The sequence below is a fragment of the Geotrypetes seraphini genome, chromosome 5, assembly GCF_902459505.1.
Source record: "Geotrypetes seraphini chromosome 5, aGeoSer1.1, whole genome shotgun sequence".
Taxonomy (NCBI): Eukaryota; Metazoa; Chordata; class Amphibia; order Gymnophiona; family Dermophiidae; genus Geotrypetes; species Geotrypetes seraphini.
The window spans coordinates 155,921,197-155,942,842 of record NC_047088.1 but is presented as its reverse complement, the minus strand read 5'-3'; the positions used below and the strand labels follow the sequence as shown (position 1 = coordinate 155,942,842).

At 43.0% G+C, this 21,646-nt stretch overlaps 1 protein-coding gene across 1 annotated transcript in view; it reads right to left on the bottom strand.

Moving 5' to 3' along the window:
* Positions 1-21,646, bottom strand: part of LOC117361317 (aldehyde oxidase 1-like) — a 174,901-nt gene that overhangs the window by 70,147 nt on the left and 83,108 nt on the right. Inside the window, exons 18-21 of the mRNA XM_033946482.1 lie at positions 21,196-21,313; positions 18,498-18,620; positions 13,381-13,477; positions 10,102-10,226 (exon numbers count right to left, since the gene is read on the bottom strand). Of these exons, the coding sequence (XP_033802373.1) occupies positions 10,102-10,226; positions 13,381-13,477; positions 18,498-18,620; positions 21,196-21,313 (463 nt within the window). The remainder of the gene's footprint in view (positions 1-10,101; positions 10,227-13,380; positions 13,478-18,497; positions 18,621-21,195; positions 21,314-21,646) is intronic.

Sequence of the window (21,646 nt, the reverse complement as noted above, 5' to 3'; positions counted from 1 at the left end):
CCGGAAACAACAATCCCATGTCTACTGAAGGTCATAGATACATTTGGAAAATTCTCAGGATACAAAATAAATTGGACTAAATCAGAGATTTTACCTTTAAATGTGCATTGTACAAAAGGTATACTTGATACTTTCCCTTTTATATGGAAAGAGGATGGAATAAAATACTTAGGTATTTGGCTGAATAAAACACTTGAAGAGACAATAAGAATAAATGAAAAATTTTTATTACAAAAAGTTACAGAATTGTGTGAGCAATGGAATCCTTTACATTTGTCCTGGTGGGGAAGAGTACAAACTGTTAAAATGATGATTTTGCCTGTGGTTTGCTATCAATTGGGAATGATACCAGTGTTTTTTCAGGGGTCTTTCTATAAAAAATTAAATAGTATTCTGATTAAATTTATTTGGCTGGGTAAAATTGCAAGAGTGGCTTTAGTGTCTTTGCAAAGACCAATTAAGGAGGGTGGGGTAAATTTTCCCAATTTTTATAGGTATCATCAGGCCTATATCATGCGCCAAGGTATGTATTGGGTCCTCCCAGAGCTTTTGGAACAATTACCAGAGTGGTTAAGGGTGGAGAGATCACTTATCTTTCCACTTAGGCTTGATCTTTTGCTTGGTATAAAGGTGCCTAGAATACGTAAAGACAATAGAGTATTAATGGATACTTGGAAAACATTAAGGTTTGTAGACAAATTAACTACTGATTCTATTTTAAAATCGAAACAACAGACTATTTGGGTAAACTCCAAGATACAAATAGGCGGGTTTAAGGTTGTCTGGAAAGATTGGATTAAAGCAGGTATAAGATCATTAACGGAAGTAATTGATAATGATAAGATGCTTGAATTTTCACAATTGCAACATAAATATGGTCTGAATAAAAAACAAAGTTATAAATGGTTGCAATTGAAGCAGGCTATTCAGGTGGGGTTCCCTGAATGGAAATCTTTAAATGATCATTACAGCTTAGAATTCTTATGTTTCTAAGCAGATTTTCTGGGTCACCAGGCCGCAAAGTGGTATAAAATTATATCTAATTATTTGAATAAGAAGCCTAAAAATGGATTAAGAGATATTTGGAGCATTGAGATTAAGCATAAGATTAATGCATCTCAATGGCCACGTATTTGGTCTTGGAGAATTAAAGGTACGATGTCAGCATCTATTAGGCAAACATGGTTCTTTTTGTTGCATAGAGCATTCTGGACCCCTACTAGATCACAAAAATTAGATTGCTCTAAGTCTAATAGATGCTGGCATTGTAAAATTGAAATTGGAACTCTAGACCATCTTTTATTTTATTGTCCATGTATTCAGGCATTTTGGATATCAATATGGGATCAAGTTAATATGTTGATGGAGAGTAATGTGGCTTTATCCTATGACACAGTGATTTTTGGAATGTGTATGAGGGCCAAATGCCAAATATCTGCAGCAAACAATAAATTATTGTTGATTCTTACGGGAGTGGGAATTCAACAGATAACAACTAATTGGAAAGACTGTTCTAGATTGAATTGTAATTTTTGGTGGAACTCAGTTTGTCATATGTATAAGATGGAAAGATTTTTTGCGATACAGAGGGGGTATTTTAAAAGATTTCAAGAGGTGTGGAGGCCATTAATTGAATATTATAACGAGTAAAGTTTATTCTTTTTCCTTAGGGGATAATATATAGAAATGGGATGGGATGGGAGGGATAGGGAGGGAAAAATATTGGAAAGATGTTGTTATGAAAAATAAGGAGATATATGTAATAGGATGAGATATTTATTGTTGTGTATTACTGGGTATAATAAAATGTTTAAAGTGTTTGAGGAAGAAGGATGGGGGGGAGGGACAGATTTCATGTCAGATTAATTATATTATCAAAAAGGGATGTATAATTATATATAAATTTGGAAGGAATATTTTATTGATATGGAAAAGGGTGGGAGGTGGGGGGGGAATAAAAACATGTATAATAATATTGTTTAAGAATGCCAAGTGTGTTATGTAAATTAATTGTAATAATACTGTACACTTGTTGAAAGAAATAAAAAGGAATAAAGATTAAAAAAAAAAAAAAAAAAAAGTTGGTCGAAATGGTTATAACGTGTATTGTGTTGTTTGACTGAATATTATGTATGTTTTGTCACTTGTGAGGACTGATTGACATGAAGATTAACAGAAGCATTCAAGTAGCCATGACTTTAACAAAATGGCTGTTCTTTTCTTTATCAAATGTCCAATAGACTAATGAACACTGTTTTACACTTTTGCCATTTCTTCTAGGGTTTCAGACATGCCATTATTTGTTCGCTGATATTTTTAGTGAAACAAAACACCTTTTTGGCTATGGCTGTGGCCTCTTCATTTGCCCATATATTTCTATATATTTTATATCTATTTTTTGAAAATTTTTTGAAAATTTTTTTATATATATAAAGTGTTCTTTTCTTTAAGCAACTGCATGCAGCTTGGACAGCTCTGAGCTGAGTAGCATTCCAAATAAACAGAAATGAATATTAGGTATCATCAGACACTTAATGCTAGTCTTCTATAATGGAAAGTAGGTGCCTACAGTCCCCTATAGAATATAATCATATTGCATACCTTCTCTGGTGCCAAACTGAAGATACTCAGTTATAGAATTACCCCCTTAGTGGCTCAATTTTTCCACTAAACAAATAAGGGACATTTCCTGATATTCCGAAGGAGTCTAGGCGGAGTAGTAGCAAGTCATGGTCCACTAGGTCAAAGGCATTGCTGAGATCCAGTTGGAGTATGAGTGTGTTTAGTCACTTGCTCAGTATACTGTATAGGTCATTGAGGAGAGAGGCAATTATCGTTTCAGTGTTGAATGATGGTCTGAAGCCTGATTGGGAATCATGCAGCAGATGAAACTGATCTAGGCGGTTCATTAGTTGCATTTGGACTGTCCCCTCCATGAGTTTTATAAACAGAGGGATTGTCAGGCTATGAGGTAGGTTTTTTTCTTGTCTTTTATGATGGGTCTGATGATGATGTGGACTCGTCCTGTGGGGAATTCCCCTCTGATATCCAAGTGCAAAGATTGGATAGGAACTTGTCTGGGGCTTTAGCCATTAGTGCAGGGAGACAGGAATCTATGGGGGGAGTATTTTTGAGCATATTTTTAAAATAAATGGTTGAAATGTATCCAGATAGGTAAAGAGAATGAGTTCCAGCTCATGTTGACTCAATGTACATCTACCCTTGGGTTCAGAGGGGTTATGCAAGTGGTGGATTTCTTTGAATTGAAAGAGTTTCTTGCTGTTTGTATTTTTGAGTGGAAGTAGCGGGCAAGGGCATCTGCAATGGGAGCAACATCGTGGTTGGCGCATATAAGAGGAGTGGTTTCTGTCAAATTGGTGACTAGTCAGAATAGCTCTTTTGTGTCAAGTCCTTGCTGGTTTATTAGGGTGGAATAGTAGTTTTTGAGTTTCTCTTTCAGTTTGAATTTATATTCTCTTGATTTCTCCCTCCATTTCAGTTTGGCATTGTCTCCTTTATTCTTACTCCTGGCACATTCTTGGTGTCTTACTTGTCGCTTCAGTATTTGCAGTTCTTCGTCAAATCATTTGTCTGATATCCTTTGATGTTTGGCTTTCCAGCCTGTAATGGTTCTGAATGTTGGTGTTGGTCCAATATATGCGTTAGGTCTTGTGATCGTGTAGTGGACAGGTATTTGCCTAGAACCAAAGGTATTCCATCCCAAGCTGCCACACCAAGTGAGGTAGAGCAGGAGAATAGTCTGCCACTGCATGCTTGAGGACTGGTTGGATGGTTCCTTTCTGAGAATACAGTGCTCTCCCGGTCATTCGCGGTTGGCAATTCATGGTCCCAATCATTTGTGGTATTTTCCGACCACGAATGACTGGGCAGGAGAGGGCAGCCAAAGAGGCAGGAGAGAGCAGCCAGAGCACCGGCGAGTGAAGGAAGTCACTTACGGTATGATCTGACTGCCTTTTCCTGCACTAAAGTCAGGCCTCACCAATCAGGAACCCCAGCGAATATCGGGGGAGTACTGTACTCTGGTTTGAGAACAATGAACAATGGCTGTGGTTCCCCTCCTCTCTTTGCAGTGATCCCAGTTTTGGCTTACTTAAGAACATAAGAATAGCCTTACCGGGTCAGACCAGTGGTCCATGAAGCCCAATAGCCTGTTCTCATGGTGGCCAATCCAGGTCAATAGTACCTGGCCAAAACCCAAGGTGTAGCAATATTCCATGCTACCAATACAGGGCAAGCAGTGGCTTCCCCCATGTCTTTCTCAATAACAGACTATGGACTTTTCCTCCAGGAACTTGTCCAAACCTTTCTTAAAACCAGCTACACTATCCGCTTTTACCACATCCTCTGGCAACGTGTTCCAGAGCTTAACTATTCTCTGAGTGAAAAAAAATTTCCTCCAATTGGTTTTAAAAGTATTTCCCTGTAACTTCATCGAGTGTCCCCTAGTCTTTGTAATTTTTGACAGTGACAAATCGATCCACTTGTACCCATTCTACTCCACTCAAGATTTTGTAGACTTCAATCATATCTCTCCTCAGCCGTCCTTTTCCAAATTGAAGAGCCCTAACCGTTTTAGCCTTTCCTCATACGAGAGGAGTTCCATCCCCTTTACCATCTTGGTCGCTCTTCTTTGAACCTTTTCTAGCACCACTATATCTTTCTTGAGATAAGGAGTCTAGAACTGAATGCAATACTCCAAATGAGGTCACACCATGGAGCGATACAGGGGCGTTATAACATTCTTAGTCTTGTTAACCATCCCTTTTTTAATAATTCCTGTCATCCTATTTGTTTTTTTGGCCACTGCCACACATTAGGCGGAAGATTTTATCGTATTGTCCTTCTCTTGGGCGCTAATTAGAGAATGACACGGTGACGGTTTACCCGCGGCCACCGCATTTAAGCCGCGGGTCACCGCCGAAAACGGGGAAGAAAACTAGCAGTCGCTGCGGTGACGGGGACAAGGCCATTCACCGACCGCGGAAACGGTGAACAGGTTTGTCCCCGCAGGCCAATGTATCCCCTTCTAGGAACCGCTATTTACCTGTGTTTCACCGTGCTCCTCATTTGTCAGATCAACCCTTCCTGCCAATCGCAGCAGAAGGGTACCCAACCCCTCCTGCCGGTCCTCCCAATGGCCTCCCCTAAGATCGCCGGCAGGAGGGTACCCAACCCCTCCTGCTGGACCCCCCCCCAACGAACCCTCCCACCCCGGAACCCCCTTAGTCTTACTTTCCAAGTTGGACCGGACAGCTCCTCGCTCGTCTGGCCAGCAGGCCTGCCTCCGTCCAAATGAGGCGGGCCCGCCCCTCCCCTCCCCTGCCTAACCCACAGGATCCTAGGGTCTGATTGGCCCAAGCACCTAAGGCCCCTCCTATAGCGGGAGTGGCTTTAGGTGCCTAGACCAATCAGGCCCTAGGATCCTGTGGGTTGGGCAGGGTAGGGGCGGGCCCGCCTCATTTGGACGGAGGCAAGCCTGCTGGCCATACGTGTGAGGAGCCGTCCGGTCCAACTTGGAAAGTAAGACTAAGGGGGTTCCGGGGTGGGAGGGTTCGTTGGGGGGGGGGTCCAGCAGGAGGGGTTGGGTACCCTCCTGCCGGCGATCTTAGGGGAGGCCATTGGGAGGACCGGCAGGAGGGGTTGGGTACCCTTCTGCTGCGATTGTCGGGAGGGCCGTTGGGGGGGTCTACAGGAGGGGTTGGGTGCCCTCCTGCCGTGATCGCTGGGGGGAGGGGAGACTTGCAGCACTGCTTATACAGCGACTCTGGCTGTGAGGAACTACAGTAAGGCCAGTGTTGAACAGACTTCTATGGTCTTTGTTCCATGTGTGGTAAGACAGATTAGGATGTGTTAGATAGGGCTTCAACAGCAATTTCAGTAGTTGGAACATTAGAACAAAGTCAGGCAGATTTCTACAGTGTGTGTCTCATGTATGGCAAGACAGATTAGAATATGCTTCAATGGCAACTCCAGTAGTTGAGACTTAAAGAGAACACCAAGCAGACTTCTACGCTCTGTGTCCCTTCATGGGTTCTAATTTTGGCCATTGGGGTTCCTTGGAATAATTGTACCTAAAGGGAGGCCCTACATTCTTTGGGCTAAAGTACTTTCGGAAACCCTTTTGGCCCAAATGAGGTGTATGGGATGGGAGCTTGGGGGTTTGAAGGAGCTCAGTAAGATCTCTAGTAAAGAGGTGGGACTTTGTAAGCATTTAAAGTACATGTCGTGTTTGTTTTTGCATTGCTAGCCCCAGGGGTGGTGGAAGATTAGTGATTGAAAAACTGTATGAAAAATAACTATTTTAAATTTAGTGATCAAAATGTGTCAGTTTTGAGAATTTATATTAATTAATTTTTTCTCTGCGTGTTTTGTTTTTGTATAGTTATTAACTAATATTTAACTAAGTTTTAAAGTTTTAAAGAATGTTTCCTTTATACGTAAATAAAGAAAAGTGAATGGGATTGCAGTGGCGGTGACGGGGCGGTGAATGGGGTGGCAGTGGCGGTGACGGGGCGGTGAAGAGGATGGTGAGACGGGGACGGGGCGGTGACGGGGATGGTGAGACGGGGACGGGGCGGTGACGGGGATGGTGAGACGGGGACGGGGCGGTGACGGGGACCAATTTTTTCACCGTGTCATTCTCTAGCGCTAATCCCCATGGTGGACCCTAGCATCCGGTAACTATGATTCAGGTTATTCTTCCCAATGTGCATAACTTTGCATTTGTCCACATTAAATTTCATCTGCCATTTGAATGCCCAGTCTTCCATTTTCCTGAGGTCCGCCTGCAATTTTTCTATTCTGCGTTTTAACAACTTTGAACAGTTTAGTGTCATCTGCAAATTTAATCACCTCACTCGTTGTTCCAATTTCCAGATCATTTACAAATAAGTTAAATAGCACCAGTCACAGTACGGACCCCTGCGGCACTCCACTGTTTACTCTCCTCCATTGAGAAAAATGACCATTTAACCCTACCCTCTGTTTTCTATCTGATAACCAATTCCTAATCCACAACTGAACTTTGCCACCTATCCCATGACACTTTAATTTTCTAAGGAGCCTCTTTTAAGGAACTTTAGCAAAAGATTTCTGAAAATCTAGATATACTATATCAACCAGCTCACCTTTATCCACATGTTTATTCACACCTTCAAAGAAGTCAAGCAAATTTGTGAGGCAAGATCTCCCTTGGCTGAGTCCATGCTGACTCTGTCTCATTAAATCATGTTTGTCTACTCTACGTGTTCCACAATTTTATTTTTTATAATTATTTCTACCATTATGCCCGGCACTGAAGTGAGGCTTACCGGTCTGTAATTTCCCAGATCTCCCCTGGAGCCCTTTTTAAAAATTGGCATAACATTGGCCACCCTCCAATCTTCAGGTACTACAGATGATTTTAGCGACAGGTTACAGATCACTAACAGCAGGTCAGCAATTTCATTTTTGAGTTCTTTTAATACCCTGGGATGTATGCCATCCAGTCCTGGCAATTTATCACTTTTTAATTTGTCAATTTGGCTCAGTACATCTTCCAGATTCACTGAGATTTCTTTCAGTTCCTCCGCATCATCATCCTTGAAAACCATTTCCGGTTCAAGTAGATCTCTTACATCTTCTTCCATAAAGACCGAAGCAAAGAATTCATTCAGTCTTTCCGCTATGGCCTTATCCTCCCTGAGTGCCCCTTTTGTTCCTTGATCATCCAATGGTCCCATAGATTCCCTCACAGGTTTTCTGCTTCTGATGTACCTAAAAAAATTGCAATGAATTTTTGCTTCTTTTGCAAGTTTCTCTTCATATTCTTTCTTAACTAACTTTATCAATGCTTTGCGTCTAACTTGCCAGTGCTTGCGTTTCTTCCTATTTTCTTCATTCGGATCTTTTTTCCATTCTTTAAAGGATGTATTTTTGGCTCTAATAGCCTCTTTCACTTCACCTTTTAACCACACCGGCTCTCGTTTCCTCTTCTTTCCACCTATGCTGATACGTGGAATGCATTTGGTCTGATCGTGTACTGATGGTCACTACACCAGTCTGACTGGTTTAGCAAGTGACAGAATTTGCCGACCCGATTCTCAAAACAGCTCACCGCTTGGTTTTCCGTGTGGTCGTACATTCTCCGATTCTGACATGTAAATGACCTGATTACTATTAAAATGAGATTATTAATATTAAAACGAGCCATCCGATCGATGGCCTAACATTGCATGCCATAATCGGATAGCAAATGCCAACCTCCAAAAAACGATAGATCTAAGACCTGTTGGTAACTATGTTACCGACAGGTCTGTCTGTTTTTTCTCCTCTTCTCTTTTCCCCACCCTGTCACATCAGCATGGCAGATGGCTTACTTACACATTGATTTCTGATCTTCACATTCATTTATTTGATACACAGGGTGAACAACCAATCTTCATTGATTGATCTCTGATCCTCACATTAACTCAATTGACACACAGGGTGAACACCAGTTCATTAGATCTTTACATCTTTTCACCATTATTTTCATTCATTCACTTATCTCCACTATTCACTATATTGAGTGCACACGCTAGTCACACCCATATCATATTTCCTAATCTCCCTATCACAATCTTCCCAAAGGACCCCTGAGGAAGGAGTGTTTTCCGAAACATGGACCATGTTGGGTTCTGTGTACACATACAAGAGAACCATTACTTTGGAATGCTACATTTTCTCCAATAAAGACAAAACATTTATACCTTGCACATCGTATCTGCAGTTTCTTTCCTTGTTTTGGTCGTTTGACTTTGTACTGCAGATCAGTTGGACTTGTTTTTTTGTCTCGTTATGTAACACACACACAATATCTGCCCCATAAAAAAAAAGTTGAGCCCCCCCCTGGTTACCCCTCCCGGCAACTCCTGAAACAAAAATAGAGGCAGGAGGAATGCCCACTCAGTCCTGGCTCTGTGAACCCCGTCCCCCGTTGAGCTGAACCGACCCCCCTGCCAGAATTCCCCCTCTGCAGGCTTAAAATAATCAGGAGGGATGCACATTCCCTCCTGCCTCTGCGAACCTCCCCCCATGAACTTCCCCTGTGAACCAACCTCTCCTCACAAGACCCGCCTCCCCTACTTTAGAAAGAATTGGCAGGAGGGATGCCCACTCCCTCCTGCCACCAGATGCCCTCCTGGCCCCTGACCACCCCCACCCCTCTGAATCACCTCTTTACCTGCACAGAAAGAAGACAGCAGGAGGGATACCCAGTCCCTCCTGCTCGCAGGCCCACCAGTCCGAGGCAGACCGCTTCTCTCCCCTCCCAGCCCAACCCCCACTGACTCATTTCTGGCCGGCTCCTTACCCTTTCTGATTCCCGCCTGCGTTGCATGACACCCTCCTTCGCCACCACCAACATGCCTGCATGCGCCGGAAGCGTGAAGACGTCGGAAGCAGTTTCACCCTGAGCGCCGGCAATCGGGGTGGTGAGGACACGGCTCAGGAGAATGTGAAGGTGTTGTTGAACGGTGGCGCTCCACGAAGCCCTCCTCCCGGCAGCCGCCGCCAGCACCAATCAGGTCAGCGAGGACGCGGGCAGGGAGAGAGCTTGCCTGCGCTTCCTCCAGCGGTTGGTGAGTGAGGGCGGGAGGAGGGGAGTGGCTAGAGTGATCCCTGCCGCCGCGTTCTAAAATGGAACACGGCCATGGATCAGAAATCACAGCGGCAGGGATCATGCAGTTTTAAAAGCGCATGCGCGGGTAAGGTTTTATTATATAGGATACACACAGTATATGTCTTTAATGTCTGTCTGTTCAATGATGTATATACATAATTATTTGTTTGGGGTTTTGGTTTCTGTTTGAAGTAGGTGCTTTTGCATTCTGTTTATAAATGCCAACTGAGAAGTCACATTTTAAAGTCAATCTGTTTTTTGTTGCCTTCTTTTTTTTTAGTGTTATGTAATGTCAATCTGGTCCTAGTTTTTCTAACTGGCTTTTGATTATGTATTTTGGTTGTTCATATTGCGCCTTGGTGATATGCCATGTATGTTGGTGATAACAGGCAGCAGATAACAGGAGTGAAACAAAGCTTCGTCATGTGATAGCACGATACCTGCACAGCAGCTGGAGCCTGAGTTGATACATAGACATCCATTTCATAGTCCTCTCCTTTTGGAATAGCAAATATGGTATTAGTCTCTAAATAAAAATGTTCTTGTCCTCCGACATGGATTTCACCTGTTACAAACACAAAATGAGGAGGTCTGTTAAGTTTATTGTGATAGGAGAATATAAATGGAAAACAGGAAGGGAGAATTCCTTTTTTAAAAAAAACATTTTATTGAAAATTATTTAAATATAAATATGAATAAACAATACAGTAAGCTGCATACTTCAAAATACCTTTGAAGTACAAATATAAAATACATTTCAAAAATGAACAAACAATGCATTAAGCTGCGTATTTCATGTAATAAAGTCCTCTATAATGTGGTCATGTAAGGTTAACATTTACATCCTTACAAAACTTATCCAAAGGAGCCCAGGTTCTAGTGAAACTAGCAATATTATTTTGTTTGAGTGCTATTATTTCTTCGTATTTCCTAATGATACATAGGTGATTCCACCATTCATGGAAGTTAAGCTTAGAGTTATCTTTCCAATTATAAATAATATGGTGGATGGCTAATGCAATCATGAAATCTAAGATTTTTTTGAATGAAGATGGTAATGAGATATCTGGATTTGAGGAACACAGAATGATGGATTTATAAGACAGAGGTATCATATTATTCATATGAATTATAGAAAAAATTCTTGCCCAAACACCCGCCCAATAGGTTTGTAAATTAGGACATGTATAAAAGAGGTGCAAGAGCTGACTATAAGACCAGCACAACTCCGAAGACGAATTTAGCACCCCTGCCATTTTTGCCAGGGACCAATAAGCTATGTAAAATAAAATAAGTGGATTGACAAATGGCTGCTGACCTAGGAAGGGAGAATTCCAGACCCAGCACAGACTAAGGCCCCCTTTTATCAAGCCGCATTAGGGCTTCTTTTTATCGCTGGCCACTGTGGTAAAAGCTCTGACGCTCATAGAATTCCTATCAAGGAAATTGAGCGCCAGTTATCCTGGTGAAGTGGTATAACTAGCGCTCAATTTCCCTGATGCAGCTTTGGTGAAACAGGGACCCTGTTGGAAATTACTTCTGGCGGTGATTTTAAAGCCGTGAAGACTATGCATGCGCTCCATGTTGCGAGTATTCTGCTTCCTTTGCTCAGCATTGTAGGAGACTGAACTTTTTGCAGATAAGTTTGACATTTTTTTCCCTTAAAAAGTATGATAATGAACTAGAGTGGATTTACACACTGTCCTTGAATGATAGAGATTATAGTCACTGATTAATAAAAAAAAGAAATAGATGGAGTTTTTCCTAACCGAGGATGTGTCTTCTAGTCTCAACGAGGTGTTGAAACAAGTTTGTCTGTGGGGGCATTAGAGCTTTGTGGCACCCCCCTAGGACACTGAGGTCTTTTCTCCATTTTTTGGTAGCGTATTGGGGGACGCAACTTTGCTGACTTGTGGGATATAAACTAGATGTTAAATATAATATTTACATTATAATAAAAAAAATAACTCATCAGATAGAGAAAGGTGAAAAAAGGCATGGCAGATAGTTGAATAAAATGAGACTTCCCACAAAACCCTGCAAAAAACTTTTCTACTTATTTCTGGGCCCACACTCACAAACAGATACTATTAGTACCCCAGCCTCAGCACCCTGAGGTTGTGGGTTCAAACCCATGCTGTTCCTTGTGACCCTAGGCAAGTCTCTTAATCCCCCCATTGCTCCAGGTACAGTGGACTCCCTATTCAGAAAGGGTTTTCTTACACTCTGGAAACTCAGATCTATTAAACCATACTTTGATACATCTACTTTCAGAATCCTAGTGCAATCCCTCATACTAAGTCAACTCGACTACTGCAACATCGCCTATCTAGCAATCTCCCAAAAGAATATGAGACGACTTCAAATAATGCAAAATGCTGCGGTCAGGCTTATCTTCGGGCTGAAGAAATTCGACCACGTGACACCTTACTATCGGCAGTTGCACTGGCTGCCAACGGAAGCACGAGTAAGGTTTAAATTCGCCTGCATCTGCTTCAAAGTACTTTATAGACTTGCCCCCAAGTACATAACAGACCTTTTCTCATTTTCCAACAACAAACGCAAGAGAAACTCACACTCAAAATTCATTTCTCCTCCAGTTAGAGGTTGCAAACTGAAAAAGCACCACGAACACCTTCTCTCTCACCAAGCAGCCCTATGGGGTAAAGACCTAGATCAACTGCTTTCGCCCACTACCTACGGGGAATTTAGGAAGCGCCTAAAAACATACCTGTTCCTGAAATACCTAAACAATTGACCCGCTCTCCCCTCTCTCTCCCCAAGAACGATCTCCCCTTCCCCTACCTCTACCCCTACCTTTACCCCCCTTACCTCTTCCCACCACCCCCTACCTCTATCCCCCCCTCCTTAGTCCACCTGAATCTCACGGAACTGTGATACATATAAACTATTATCTTTATAATATCGTAATTTTTCGTTGTTATTTTCTAAAACATGCGGCTTATTCCAAGCAGGTCCTCTCGGACATTACCTACCAAAATGTACATCTTATACTCTTGCTAAGCAAATTGTATTTCTATATTCTTGCTTTCTTAAAGTCTATGCTATCTGTATTTCCTATGTATATCTGCATATTGTGTTTCGCTGAATGTCCAGCTCTCTTGATTGTAAACCGCCTAGAAGTCGCAAGATTGTGGCGGTATAGAAGAATAAAATTATTATTATTATTATTAGATAGATTGTGAGCCTGCCAGGACAGACAGGGAAAAATCCTTGAGTACCTGAATAAACTCAAGTAAACCGTTCTGAGATCTCCTGGGAGAAAGGTATAGAAAATTGAATAAATAAAACAAAATAAATAGGCTGCCAGTCTATCCCTATACTTTTAAGGGGATGAAACTTTTATTGTGGTACATGTTTAGAGGGAGATATCCCTGTCAGGACCTTTGAAAGGAACAAATGAGATGGGTGAGTATGAGATCAGGGGGGTACAAGTGCCAGTGCTGCTATCAATATGGCATGGAGATTCACTCAGTCCCCATCATCGGAAGAGTTTCTTTCCCCACTGCGGTTTAGCCCCATGACCGTCCTCCCCACTATTAATATTTTAAATGGTTACCATACCTCTACCTACCTTCTCTCTAATTGTGCCATTTCTTTACTCACAGAGCAGGTCTCATCTACAGTAGGATCAAATTTTCAGCTCCAAGAACCCTTTTACTTTCTCTCCCTCTGATCAAACACACAGAATTGTTTACCTTCCAGTACATGGTCCGCAGTTTTAAATGCTTCTTCAACGTTTCCATAAATAATTTTTTTATCTGGTTCGAAGAATGAATTGTGTTTGATAGCGTCCTGGATCGGAGGCAAAAAGAGCAAAATCATATCACTACCATGTGTTTTCTTCAGTGACAACATGACATATCTCTCAAACATGGTGGCTGCGGGGTTTAAATACTGCTTTTTCTCTCTTCTCAGTAAAGTTACTTCCCCCCACCCTGACATGGCCACATGCATGCCACTAAAGCATGTATGCAAAGGGAAAATAACTTACTTCCCAAGGGTACACACAATGCTCACGACATTCAAATTGAACTTTAAATTAGGAAGAATTATGCTCAGAGACGTGGAGGTGAAAAAGGAGGAATGACCCGAAAAAACTCACCACCCAATCATTGCTTGTTCTTCCAAAACAATGGCAGTTCTTAATTGTATTCATTCTGGTAATAGAGAAGATAAGAAATGCACTTATCTTATTTACTTCTCAATCATTTAAATCGACAATGGGTGACAGTCTCTGTCTTTTAGGCAATGCTGGCTTCCCCCATTCCCTTGGAATAGGTTTCTCTTCACTCCATTCTGTGGGCACATAGACCCCCATTTTACGTCTCTGAGCATAATTCTTCCTAACTGAAAGTTCAATGTGAATGTGATGAGCATTGTGTGTACCCTTGGGAAGTAAGTTATTTGCCCTTTGCATTGAATTACATTCAATCGTCCCACATTGAGAAATAGTATTTCCTCCTTTTTTTGACTAAAGCATGTATGGGCATACCATTAGATATCAGCTGATGTATAAATCTAAGCTTGTGTTAATAACTAGTTGAAAGCCAACACAGTATTATTATTTTTTGTGAATCTTTATTGAAGTAAAATTTACTTCATAACATAGGCTGTATGCCAATGTCAACTACTGTTTTTAATGAAACTGCTGGAAAAATCCTTAAGAGCTACAGTCTAAGGGGGTAATAATAATAAAAAAAAAGTCTAAAAAGTGTCCTAAATGGCTACTTGGACGATCAAAAAGCCTGATCGTCCAAGTACCCATAACCAAAGCTGGTTTTTAGACGTATCTAAAACCAACTTAGGCCTTTTCCCTGCCTCTAAACGTACAGAGAGAAAAGAGGTGTGTTTAGAGGAGGGGAAAGGGCGGGCAGTGGGCGGGAGGTGGACCGACCTACACCTAGTCGTACAACAGATATAACCAAAACAATTTAGTCGGCATTTAGACCTGTTTCACTTAGACAAAATAAAACCAGGTCTAAGTGCCGAAAAACGGGCCGCTGAGCTGATGGCCGCTGGTGCCATCAGTTCAGCGGCCCGGCAACCTAACCATCGCGGCAGGAGAGATGCCTCATCTCCCCTACCGCGATGCCATCACTCTTCTACCCGAACTGCCGCGACCCACGGCAGTTCGGGTAGAGGAGTGATGGCATCGCGGTAGGGGAGATGAGGCATCTCTCCTACTGCGATGAATCACTCCCCCCACACACACAACATCGGGGCAAGAGGGAGCCCAAGCCCTCTTGCCCTGCGGCAGCCGCGACCCCCCCGACACGATCAGGGCAAGAGGGAGCCCAAGCCCTCTTGCCCCAGGCACCCGTGGTACCCCCGACTCGTTCGGGCCAGGAGGGAGCCCAAGCCCTCCTGGCCCAGGTGACCCCCCTACCCCCACCCCCACTACAGTATGGGCAGGAGGGATCCCAGGCCCTCCTGCCCTCGACGCACCCCCCTCCCCCCAACGTCCGCCCCCCAAGAACCCCCGATCCGGCATGCAGCTCAACGAAGAATGGGGCTGGTTTGGCCCAGGGGCACCAAAGCCCCGCCTCCTGGTGGGGCCTAAGGCGCCTGGGCCAATCAGAATAGGCCCAGGAGCCTTAGGCCCCTCCTGTGGGTGGGGCCTTAGGCACATGGGCCCCAGTATGCAAATGACTTCATTAGATCAATGAAGGTATGAGCTTTCATAATTCCCCCCAACCCCTCCCCTCCCAACACATTATTTTAAAGAGACTTTGTTACAGTAGGAGGTAATTTTATAAAGGCATTTTTGCATGAATATGATGGTACCTGTGTGTATGACACTGTTGAAAAAAATCATCCCTGTCTAAAAGTACATACAGTGACAAGAACATACACATTTTTATGCAACAGTAGTATACATGTTAAGGGGAAGATTTTAGATGCAGCATGATTTTCATGTTCATTTGAACATTTACACCTGCTCCCAAGCAGGAATAAATGTTCATACCTTCTTTTTTAGTTGTGAGTTCTAAAATTTTTGTGAAGCAACTTTATAAAGACATATAGACCTTCATAAAAAATAGGCCCCAATTAGGCACCTCCTTACTCTCCCAACCTTAGTGACCTGTTATAAAATTACTCTTTAAATGCCTGTACAAAATGTACCAAAGGAGGGGAAGGGGTAAAACGCGGACCTGACGGACCTCGCGGATCTAAACCCGTACGGCCTTAAAAATCTGAGGTCCGTGTCGGTCCGTGTCCGTGGCGCTTGTAGTTTCTGTCGCTGACAGACCTTGATGAGATTTTTGCACTGACTGATCCGTCTCAGCATAGGGAGGGAAAAGTGTTAGGATCCGTCAGCGCTAAAAATCTCTTCGAGGTCTGTCAGAGCCAGAGACTAGTGCTGGAGTTTGGAGACTTCTTTTCCTTAACGCACGTCCAAAACCTATGTCCCCGCTCTCTTGGCTTCTGCTCTGCCGCTCCAGCACTAGTCTCTGGCTCTGACAGACCTCGAAGAGATTTTTAGCGCTGACGGATCCTAACACTTTTCCCTTCCTATGCTGAGACGGATCCGTCAGTGCAAAAATCTCATCAAGGTCTGTCAGCGACAGAAACTACAAGCGCCACGGACATGGACCGACACGGACCTCAGATTTTTAAGGCCGTACGGGTTTAGATCCGCGAGGTCCGTCAGGTCCATGAGGTCTGCGTTTTACCCCTTCCCCCAAAGGAGGTATGATTTTTAGTTCTTAGACCCAAAGTTTGTTATAAAGAGAAACTACTGCAATGTGTTTGTAGTTATTATTAGGGCTACCAAATTTTCGGGAATGAAAATCCAGACCCATGGAATGGAGACTCACTCAGTCCCCATCATTGGAAAAGTCTCTTTCCCCATTTCCGTTTAGCCCCATGACAGTCCTCCCCACTGTTCTTGTCTCTTATACTTCCCTGGTGGTTCTTGGTCTATTTGATCTTAGTGCACAAGCAGATAAAGCACCTTAAAAACCACTGTCCTGGAGACTAAATAAAAGCAATACCCAGTACAGGCTTTACCATTGAGCTACTGTGTCTTTTGCACATGATCCTGATTTTCAGCTCCTACTAACTTATGTAGATGAGGCCCCACATACAGTGGTGTAGTAAGGGTGAGAGATGCCCCTCCCCCGCCCTCTTCTCTGCCCCTTTGCCGCATGCGCATCTCCCTTTCATTTCCCTGTACCTTTTTTTTAAAAAAAATTCTTTATTTATGCATTTTAACTTTTTGACAAACACATGATCAAAAAAAAAGAAATAAATACAATGCCAGTTTAACAATTATGTTGAATAAAATAAATATATTGCTATTTACTAGGAAAAAACAACAACAACAATACTGGCTTGTAAAATTAGTCCACAGTTAAAGGAGATTAGAACTGCAAATTTAACTGAAATATTTCACAGGTAATTATTATTAAAAGGAAGAAAACAAAGATGTCGCTGGGAGGGCTCCTAACTTAACTTCCTTGAGCTAATATACAAGTAGCAGGTCTCATCTGATATCTACAATTTGCCCTTTGGCAGAAATAAATTTTGACAACTGCTGAGGTTCGAAAAATACATATCTATTCCCTTGATAGTGCATAACACATTTACAGGGGTATCTCAAAACAAATGGGTTCATAGACAACGGCGCGAAAGACAAAGGTGCGCCCGGACAATTGAGCGAAGCGTGGAGGTGTGCGCCGCTCAAAATTACTGTTTTTAGGGGCTCCGACGGGGGGTTTTGTTGGGGAACCCCCCACTTTACTTAATAGACATCGCGTCGGCGTTATGGGGGGTTTGGGGGGTTGTAACCCTCCACATTTTACTGTAAACTTAACTTTTTCCCTAAAAACAGGGAAAAAGTGAAGTTTTCAGTAAAATGTGGGGAATTACAACCCCCCAAACCCCCCACAACGCCCCCAGAACATGGCGCGATGTCTATTAAGTAAAGTGGGGGGGTTCCCCCCACGCCCCCCTGTCGGAGCCCTAAAAACAGTAATTTTGAGCGGCGCGCGCCTCTGCGCTGCGCTCAATTGTCTGGGCGCGCCTTTGTCCCGGCGCACTTTTGACCTGACACCAAACAAATGTTGCACCCAACTGCACGGCCTGGGGCCTCAGAATAAGAAACTGTTTTCTTTTTCTCTGGGTTAAATGTGACAAGTTTGGACACATTCTCCCTACTTTAGACATAAATGAAACATCCTTATATTTGAAAAAAAGCTTAAGCATCCATTCCCTGTCGGAATCAATGGGAAATTGTACAAACAACGTAGGAGTAACAGTAGCCGCTATTTCACTATCGGATCTCTCCATGAAATTCATTAAGTCCAAACTATCAGCAGATAAATTCTGCTGGTTTGGATTTTGGGCCTTTTCTCTATTAGGTAAATAATAAATTTTGGAGAGAGGCGGAGAGGAGGATTTGGGTACTTTCAAAATTTCTGTTAGATATTTCTTAAAGATTTCTTGCGGTGACGAAAATTTATAATCCAAAGATTACATCCCCTTGACTCCCTGTGCCTTTTTAACTTCTCCAGTGCAAGCCCCACATTGGTGTCGGCTCGCCCTTTGATGTTACTTCCTAGGTGTGGGTCCTGGAAGTGACATCAGAGAGACTGCTGATGCCGATGCGGGCAGCAACCTCATGCCAGGGAAGTAAAAAAGGTACGGGAAAGGCAAGGGGCGCGCATGCATGTCAAGGAGAGAAGTTGTGGGGGAGAGCAGAGAGAAGGAGGGGTTGTAGTGCCCGGGGCGGACCAACCCCTTCGCCCCCCTTTTACCACTCCACTGCCCACATCCCTGTGCATCCTTCTTGAGCTCTTCCTGATATTACCTCAGGCGTGAGAATGACAGGCTCCAGGTTCTTGTAGACGATCTTCACCTCTGCTGCTCCTCGTTTTGCGTGATCTATTGTATCTGCCAGCACTGCGCAGACTACTTGGCCCACACATATCACCTAAATAAACAGAAAAGTAAGAATGACATGCAGTCTGGTAGAATGTCGGGCTGAATTTTCCATATTACAGTATTATTATGTGACTGCATAGTATACTTTGCATTCATGTTAGAAGAAAAGGCAACTATTAACAAAGGCAACACTGCTGATGAAGATAAACAATCTGCTCCCTCACTTTAGGCTTAATGAGAAAGGTACTTTGGCTTTGTTCAGAGTAGTGCTGCCCGATTCAGGGAAAAAAATTTCAATTCGATTCGATTCAGCCTATTGAATTGGTTTTTCGATTCGATTCGATTTTCCTAGCCAATTGGGTGTTTTTTGTTTTTTTTCAAACATCCTGGTGGGTTTATTTTATAGCCTCTTCACCCCCTTTGCCTTCTCCTAACCACATTGGCGCTGTGATGTAAACAAAATAAACAAACAAAAAAGACTTTTCCTCTCTCTCTGTTAAATCCTAGCTCACGCTCGCGGTCTAATACCAGCTCTGGCAGGATACAAGTTTCAAATCTGACACATTGTAATCACAAAACAGAAAATAAAATTATTTTTTCTACCTTTTGTTGTCTTGTCATTTTTCAAATCATGTTGATCCCAGGCTCTGCAACAAACGTCTTCTGATAACTCGCTTGCAAGGGTCTCCTGCCCATTTGTTGTTTTCTTCTTTTTCCATGATAACCATTCATCTTCCATCTCAGTCCTCCCCTTCCATTTCCCTTCCCTCCCCCGGAGGTCTGGCATCTTTCCTTTTTTTTGTCTCCATCCCTGCAGCTGCAGCGATGGACCCCCACCATCCACAGATCCACCATCTCTCCTTTTCTCAACTACCCTTTCATCTAGCATCTCTCCCTCCTTCCCCACCACCCCAGGGTCCACCATCTCTCCCTTTCTCTTCCTAACTACCCTCCTTATCCAGTATCTCTATCGCCTCCTCCACACCATCCCTTGTGTCCAACTTCTCTCCCTTTCTGTTCCCTCCCTCTTCTCTGTTTTTAGACCCATTATTTCTTCCCCACCCCCCTCAGTCCAGCTAGAATTAAAAATGATAAAATATTGCAATCTACTGAAATATTGAGATATACCTTAAAAACTAACACTGATCAAAATATATTCCCTCTGGATAGGGGAATCTTGGCATACACGTGTGAGTTTTTCAAGAATAGTATTCAAACATCACTTATTTTACCCAGCTTTAAGTTATATTATAAAATGAGTACTTTTTTGTTTAAATATCTCTTTCTATAAGTTGCTTTAGTATGTCTGGGCCGTGCACAATCCCCATCGAGCAACCTAATATTAGTGCGAATCACACAGGAGGCCTCAAGGATAAAGTTGGACTCATATCTGTAATAAAAGCCATTAGTCAATGCTGACAAATTCCATGTCTTGCATTTAGCCACTTCAGCCACCAGGTACTGCTGCTTCTGGCGAGTCGATTTCACGGCCAGGATAGCCTGGCTGTTCTTGTATTGCATCAGCTACAACATGATCTCGGCGTTCCAGCCCTGCTCCTACGTGCACCGAAAGTCGATCTCGCGGCCCTCAGCCATCACCACCGTGAAGTAGATGTGCTTACTCACGCGCTCCACGCTATCAGCTAACAGTACCACGAAGGGCCGGGAGTGTTTCGGAGATCATTCCTCCCTGCCCCCGCGCCTGTGAACAGACACCATGTACAAAGCCCGAACCGCCATTTTCTTGTGGTAGGCATTTTCCTTACCAGGACCTTTGGGCTACCCTAAGTGCTCGGTAACCTGCGGTGGCGTTGAGAGATAAAGGGGGGGGGGGGTTCCTTACCTTAGCAGGTATCAGAAAATTGATGGTGAAGCACACTCTTGGCCGTAAGCACTGCAGCACTGACCCTCCCCCACCGAATTGGTGAATCGATTTGAATCGTGAATCGGGCAGCACTAGTTCAGACTGCTAAGCCTTATACTTCAAACGCCTGGTGAAGGACGCTTGTTACAAGTGAATTTTTGATTCTTATTTCTCCTTTCATGGAATGGCACTTTATTATTGTGTTTTGAGTCGCTAAGGACAGGCAGGTTCCTTGGAGTCTGACAGAGCTTGCCCGCCCCAATCTATGGAAAATGTGATAATGAACTAACACCCTCCGTTGGCAGGAGTATAGGTGGAGGATTCTCACTCAGCTTAAAAGGAGCAGTGGTCGCACTTGCACCTCCTTCTACTGAGAGCCTTTTCTCAATCAAAACAAAGCATGCACTTTTGAAAATAACAAAAGTAAATGCAATGTTGGAAGCTTGCCCTGGGAATACCTATGCTAAATGTGGGCGTGTGCCTGTTACAGGTGTGCAATTTTCAGACAGCCGTTTTATGCAAGTAAAATGTGTTGTACCTGTGAAAATTACTTTTGAAATTGACTTCTATAATGCTTGAAAAGTTGCTAGGTGTATTGCAAAATGCTCAGATAGTATGTGTAGTACATAATGCATGATGTCTGCATTAACAACTTACTGTACTGTAGTGAATCAGCCAAAATGTTTCCATTTGAGTTTGATGAGAAGCAGTTAAATACTAATTAAACATTAGCAATATAAAATAATATAGATTAAAATACCTCATCTTTGGCATAGAAATATTCTGGTCCAGGTATTACATTTGTGCCTGGGACATCTTCAGCTGTTACAACATCCACCACCCCTGGGATTTTGAAGGCTTCTGTTTTGTCAATTGACCTGGAGGAAAAATGTAATAATCATCTAAACTTTAAGAGGTGACAGAGAAAGGTACAGCCATACAACATAGGTGTATGGGGTAAATGCTGTTTTATTGGCCATAGTTGTTTTATAGGTGCTTGAAGGGGGTACGTGAAACATTTCAGTTTGGCCTACTAAGGTTTAAAATGAAAGTATATAATGGCTCCTTTTACAAAGCCATGTTAGAGGTTTCTACTGTGGGCCAGCGAGGTAAATGCTCCAATGCTCATAGGAATGCTATGAGTGTCGGAGCATTTACCTTGCTGGTCCGTGGTAGAAATCACTACCGCAGCTTTGTAAAAGCCAGTGTAA